The sequence below is a fragment of the Chaetodon trifascialis genome, chromosome 2 (assembly GCF_039877785.1).
Source record: "Chaetodon trifascialis isolate fChaTrf1 chromosome 2, fChaTrf1.hap1, whole genome shotgun sequence".
Classification (NCBI taxonomy): domain Eukaryota; kingdom Metazoa; phylum Chordata; class Actinopteri; order Chaetodontiformes; family Chaetodontidae; genus Chaetodon; species Chaetodon trifascialis.
The window spans coordinates 7,958,427-7,965,314 of record NC_092057.1 but is presented as its reverse complement, the minus strand read 5'-3'; the positions used below and the strand labels follow the sequence as shown (position 1 = coordinate 7,965,314).

Genomic DNA, 6,888 nt, shown 5'->3' with positions numbered 1-6,888 from the left:
CTGATGTTCCAGATCAGGATGCCTTTACACGTGTTGATTGTGCTGTTGTCATTAGAAATTTTCTACTTTATTTTAAACTGTTGGGTTCGATGAAGCCTGGTTGGAGTTTAAGCAGATTATCTTCATGTTGCCTCAGCTGCAAAGTGTTTTGTTTTTTTTCTGGTGTCGTATGTGATTGACAGCTCCATCGTTTATTGACAGTATTTGCCCTCCTCTTTCCTTTCTTCGTGGTTAAAAACTCTGTTGTTTTCACACACGTTGTGTTTTCCATTCTGAACTTTGTGTCTTCAGTTGTATCAAGAGTGCCTTCTGACATGTTCAGTGTTTCCTGAGAGAGAAACCTCAGCGGAGGTGAGCGCATGCGAAACGATGAAGATGCAATGCTAACAGTGACACACCTGATGACACGCCTGTGTGTGTGTGTGTGTGTGTGTGCGTGTGTGTGTGTGTGTGGGGGAGTGTGGGAGTGGCAGGGGGAGGGACTTGGATCAGACCCGCTGGCAGCAAAGCGAGCGCCTCAGGCTGCATCCAGCTATGATTGGCCCGTGCTTCTCAGAGCAGGTGTGTCCCACCTGGGCAGCAAAGCTTGAGTCTGAAAGAACCTTAATGTCTAATACCTAAAATATTTAAGTGAGCACAGTTTGACACCAAAAGGCTGTTTTCACATCCGTCTGCTCAAAGTGGAAACTTCCTCTGAGCTCACTGAAAATTTGGTTTTCAGAGGCCACACGGCGAGACCACGAGCGCGAAATGTTCAACTCCCCCCCCCTTGTGTCCAACAGTTAAACTTTGGAAATGAAGAATAATTACTCAGAATCTAGAAATTTAAATGAGGGGGAAGATGTCATTTTTGGGATTTATGGTGGAAAAAACACATCAGACAAATAATAACTCACAATGGGGGAATGGGGGGGGGGTGTCTTTGGTCATTGCAGTGGTCATTATATGTGCATGCACGCCTGTGTGTGTGTGTGTGTGTGTGTGTGTGTGTGTGTGTGTGTGTGTGTGTGTGTGTGTGTGTGTGTGTGTGTGTGTGTGTGTGTGTGTGTGTGTGTGTGTGTGTGTGTGTGTGTGTGTGTTTGAGCTGTGCGATATGTTTGGTTTTCCTCCTGCATCCTGATCTGAGGCCTGCTTGGTCTTTTCATCCGGTGTCACACGAGGTCACGTTTGGCATTGCATCGGTCCACAGCTTTTCTCCTGTGCTAAATATACGAGGGGACGGAACCTAATTTGACTGTATTACATCAACACTGAGAACAAAAGGAAAGTTTCCACATCACGTCGCTGGTTTCTCTGACGGCTCCTGCTGACGGCCGGACGTGTCGGCCTCGCTCGGACCTGCGCGGTCCGGCTGGGCCTGACGTTGTTGACCTGAGTTGTTGGTGCTTCAGTGAATGCTTCATGACTTATGTAAGAACAGATCAATTTAAAGAAACATACAATCTGTCTACACTTTATATTTTTGTAGATAATATATATTTATTTTTATTCATTGTTGAATAAAGTTTAAATTATTGTATCACTCTTAAATTAGTCACTTCACTGTGTTTTTTTTAACTTCGCACAAACTGACCGCGATCACATCGATCAGCAGAAAACAAAGAAACAGAAGTTTCAGAACGGCTTTATTACTGCAAATATTCAAATCCATTCATAGACTGTGCAGGCGTCAAGTCGAGCCCATTTCAAAGGTTATACAGGTTTAAGTGGCTGATAATTCAACACAATACTGTTTGAAATTCCGGAGGTAAAACATGTCACTTTGAAGCTCTGGTGGTCCGGCCGGTCTAAGACCTCTTGAAGATCCTCTTTGCGTCCACGCCTTCGTAGCTGTAGCTCTGTTAGCGAAAGATGGCGTCAGATAGTTAATATATAAACATCAAAGTTATGCAGTCACAATTACAGTTTGTCATTTGGCAGACGCTTTTATCCAAAGACATGAGATTTTCCGTTATTACACGTTAAGAAAACCCAGACGTTTTACACCAGAGGGACTGTTAAAGACACAGTGATCATCTGATCATATCACCCGATCTCAATGACAAACAATGACTTCACTTCCAATATCAAAGGTCTCGCTTATCAACAAGGGTCAGATTCAGGTGAAAGGTATCACTGTGTTTGCTCAAAGCAATTACATCCAATTACACCTAGTACAGTAAAATCTGCACTAGATTACTAGATTATGCATGAGACGAATGAATGTCACCGCTGGAATATCACAGAAGCAGCTCAGAATAAGTTGTTTCTCAGCTAAATCTCATCTGACGACCTCCGCCGTACCTGTACGAGCTCATCTCCCTGGATGATTCTGGTGGTTGTCAGGTTCTTTCCGTTGTCCTTCCTGGTGAAAACGCCCTTCATCATGTCCCCCTCCAGCTCCCATGCACCCTGCAGAGCAAAGCATCAAGCTGACTTGTTGAAATCAGGCTTAGTGCAGCAAAGAGAGGTCGATCCTCCAAGTGTGCATGCTTTTCTTAGGTAACCAATGAATTCTTTCAGCTCACAGGTTCAAAGTCTAAAGTGGCTGAAAGCATTCCTGCACGGGTCAGTTGGAGTCATCAGAGGGTGTGACAGGAGAAAAGGTGACCTCTGCTTACCGACACGTCTGTTCCATCTGCAAGGCTGTAGTCGAATTTGACCCCCAGGGTGAAGTCTATTTCCAGGGTGCGGAAGGTGCTGCTCTCCTTCACGTGAAACTTGTCTCCAGTCTGTTCGATGGTTATCTTGAGGTTGTCGTGAGTGGCCAGCTTCCGCTTCACCACGTTAACTCCTGTCAACAGACACACGTGGAACATGTTGAACAATCACAGGAAGTTTGTCAGGACTTAATCACTTTTCATGCTCAGGTCGTTCCGTTGTTTGTGCACTGCAGAGGGTGAGTAGATGCAAAAGTCAAAGCACAAACACGTCCTGTAGGTCATGATGTGTTTCAGGAGAGACCTTCGCTCCAGTTTCTGGTTCAGTCTCCCATTTAAGTTTAAGATTTAAGACTTATACCTTCAATTATTACTTATATTTTCAAATTATAACTTAGGTTATGATTGCACACTGATAAAATAGTTTATTATTTTATATTTATCATATTTAATCAAATAAAACATCTGCATGACTACCAGTTTGCTAAATACCTGATTTATTGACTTATTCTGACTTAGAAACAACCATCCACATTAAATATGACACTCTGACTTGCTGCACTTCGTCTGGTCATTATATCATATATATATATATATCATTATATATTGTCGTCTCATTGCAGAGAGCAGGCATCATAATGACAGACACTTTGTACCAATGCATCAATTCCACATAATCCAGAAAATGCTCACAGCCTGCAGCCTTTCATCAGATATTTGTCATCACTCACCCATATGTTCCATGAATTTCTCATAGTTTTCGCTGCTATCGACTTTCCAGGTGCCGTTGAACGTCATGGTGGCTGTGAGGGTGAGCTGGACGACTCTGAAACGAGGAGTGTCCCACTCAGAGTCTGCCTCTCCTTTTAAACCGCTCTCACTCTCTTATCTCGCCATCTATCTGAACGCTGATGTGGCCGTTTAAAGCTCACACAAAGCTCCACAGCCAATTGGGCAATGCTGGACGGAGCTGTGCCGCACGATAAACCTGCTTTATGACACTGTCCACTATAATATTTGGGTGTCAGAATGGTTGATGTCCTCTCAGAGCTGTATTTCTGTTTACAATGGGCGTCGGTCATAACTACACAGGTGTTTAAACACATCAGTGGTCCTCAGCCGCAGGAAGCAGTGAGCATGCAGAAGAAAAAGAAGCTAAATTAAATATATTTTTCAGCTTAAACTGAAACATGATTGTGTTTTTAATGTCGCTGTGACTCAAGCTGGGACACTAAATAAATAAATAAGTAAATAAAATACGCAGACCTGTTGAAGCACATGTCAGTACACCTGTGGCTCTGCTTTAAATGTGTCTCTAATGTCATCTAGTGCTCATTTTACTGTAATAAGTGTAATTAGATGTAATCGCTTTGAGCAAACATGGCGTCAATCGGTCGGCTTGATAAGGCCTCTGCAGTGATACCTTCGACCTGGATCTGACCATTGTTGATAAGCGAGACCTTTGATATTGGAAGTGAAGTCATTGTCACTGAGATGATGCGATCAGATGATCGTTGCGTCTTTTATGGTCCCTCTGGTGTAAAACGTGTGTGTTTTTGAGTTTTAAAGAATATTCTTAACGTATAATAATGGAAACATTTACTGTGAGCAGAGTTTGACACCTTTCATCTGCTGAAGGTGGAAACTTTCTCTGCGCTCACCGAAAAGTCCATTTTAATTCTTTTTAATCTAAAAATCTGTTTTTATATCTGTATTTAAGGTTGATGTGGGACAACAGATTGATGTAGAGACAGTTTACTGCCTGTAAACTGTTAGAAATGTTAGTATTCCTCCTGAACCGGCAGAAAGAAAAAGTATTTCCTCAATGTTTTTGCCAGTCTCACAAAGGGGTGAATAAAACATGCACGACATGTCAGTGCTCCTCCTTGTCACTTTCATCTCATTTAGCTTTTCCTGACCTTTACCCCACCCTCAGTGAATCTGCTTCTTATCACAAAAAGACAATTCTACGACGCCTGCAGCAATGAGACCAACAGGTGAGCTCCAGCCCGACTTCATTAAACCCTGCTGAAGCTAATCTTTAACGCAATTATGTCTGACAGTGTTATCTCCGTGTCGCAGTGACAGCTGTAACAGAACATGCACATCAATAAGGTGGCGTTTGAAAGGAGGGCCGGCATGTCAACACAGTGACTTTCAGTCAGTGCTGAAGTCAGAAAGACTGTCACACTGTGTGAATCCAACATTTGGCAAACCATGAAGGTTTCTTTGTGAGGGATTTGGGGTTAAAGGAAGGTGACAGCAGGCTGAGATCAGTCTATGTTAATGAATGAATACAGAAGGAGTCACAGACAAGCCTCTGGGTTTATTTGTAAATGACTGTGAACACATACATTTTCCACTGTGGACAAAACCGATACCATTGTGTATAAATGTAAAACAAATCCACATACGGAGCCATCTGATTGTCTACAGATAATTCTCTGTTTAAAAGGTGTTTGTGAATCGGGCCACATCAGAGGAGTATGAAAAATCCCACACACACCCCCGTTCAGTGAAGCTCACACATAACAAGCGGTCTGTGCTGCAGCTTCAACAGCCTTCAATTGACTTTTATTTCCATTTCATACCTTTTTTAAATGTCTGTTTTCTTCTGCTTGTTGTGTTTAACCTCTTTTTATTCTGCTGCTGTCACAACTGATTTCCCCAACGTGCAATAAAAGTCTTATCTTCGTCATTTTTATTACAATTACGCATTTTCTTACAAAAAGAAATATTTGTATCAGAAACACATTTGTGAACCTTGAACTTTTCTCTGTGGATTTGTTTTACACTCATTTATGGGGGACCTCCCTCATTACCAACACTGAGGGGCTCCTGAAGGAGGCCCTGACCCGCTGAGATGCTCTGCCGCCATCAGATCACACTCATTTGTTTCAGGATGTTTCATATTTTGTTGCGTGAGTTGAAAGACTGATTTTAAGATGTTTTTGAGTACTTTAAAGCACTGGGTAAAATCTAGTTAATTTTTATTTACTAACCTGCTGACTTCACCTGGGTGTGAAACACACCTTCCTGAAAAAAATCAGCATAGTTCCCAATAAAACTGGAAAATAAAGGTTAATCATAAACCACAAAGTCTATGATTATGCAGTTTTTCGTCTTTTGCCAGCGGGCTGAGAAACACTAGCTCCCACCAGGAAGGCCTTTTTTCCAGTTTCCACTCATGACAGGAATCACCGGTGGAAACAATGACACTAATCATGGTTCAATCCCTTTAAAACCCAGCAGATCACCAGCGTGTGAAGACGGACCAGGTGTTTGTAAATTGTACCTAAACGGGCCGCAGCCATCAATAAACCCGCTGGCTAACTTGTTAGCAAACAGTCAAACTTCCGGTCGACACGTCAGACAGACATGGAGCCACCTTCTGCGTCAGGCCACCTGATCAAGGTGAGTCCATCTAACGTTTCTTTAACTTCTGCTTGTCTCATTAGTTTGTTCTTCAGCCACTTGCTGACTTCACTCTGGGCCATTTGGTGCTAAGCACCTAGTTGGCCTCAGTTTCTGCCTCTCATGTATTTCTTATAAACGTAGCCGGCCGCCATCTTTGTTTTGATTCGGAAACAGAGGCGCAACTTCAGAAACTGGTTACAAGTAATTTTTTAATCATACAGCAGACGGAACATTTGTACACATGGACAGAACAGTCTGAAATAATTTTAAATGACCGGCAGGGTCAATGAACTTTGAGAGAAACTGCTATTTATGAAGCTAAGCGAGAGGTACAATCCGCTGCTAGCTAGTTATGCCTGTAGCTAAGCGGGAGGTACAACCTGCGGCTAATTATGCTAGTCATGCTAGTTTGCCTCTTGTGCGCTAAACTCCAGTTCAGCCTCTCGCGCTGTTACTCACCCTTTCCCCCGCGTGCGCTTCCTGCTTCCTGTCCAATTTCCAGTCAGCTGTTGTCAGTTTGGAGCCATAATGTCCTCCTTCAGAAGCTGAGAGAGTTTGTCTGTCTGTAAAATCATAACTGAGCAGAAAGAGGCGCAAAAAGTTGAAATGAATGAAATAGAGGTAAAAAGCTTAGTGTTTTAGTTTTCATGAGGTTCAGTACAGGAGAAAAAGGCTCAAACTGACTCATATTGATGAGATTATGGGGACAGCAGACAAGAGGACAGTATGTTTCCACTTTAAATCCACAAACTGATCGAGAACAAACAGAAGAAATGAACAAAAAAATTGAAATATTCAACCAAAATTGAGGGGGGAAATCATCCATAAGACA

At 42.6% G+C, this 6,888-nt stretch overlaps 1 protein-coding gene across 1 annotated transcript; it reads right to left on the bottom strand.

The window, feature by feature from the left end:
• Nucleotides 1-1,626: 1,626 nt before the first annotated feature.
• Nucleotides 1,627-3,676, bottom strand: fabp2 (fatty acid binding protein 2, intestinal). Its single transcript, XM_070982025.1, has 4 exons — nt 3,371-3,676; nt 2,601-2,773; nt 2,284-2,391; nt 1,627-1,838 (listed from the first exon to the last, which is right to left on the bottom strand). The coding sequence occupies exons 1-4, from the start codon at nt 3,435-3,437 to the stop codon at nt 1,788-1,790; spliced, it is 399 nt and encodes a 132-aa protein (XP_070838126.1). The 5' UTR covers nt 3,438-3,676; the 3' UTR covers nt 1,627-1,787.
• Between the last annotated feature and the right edge of the window lie 3,212 nt (nt 3,677-6,888).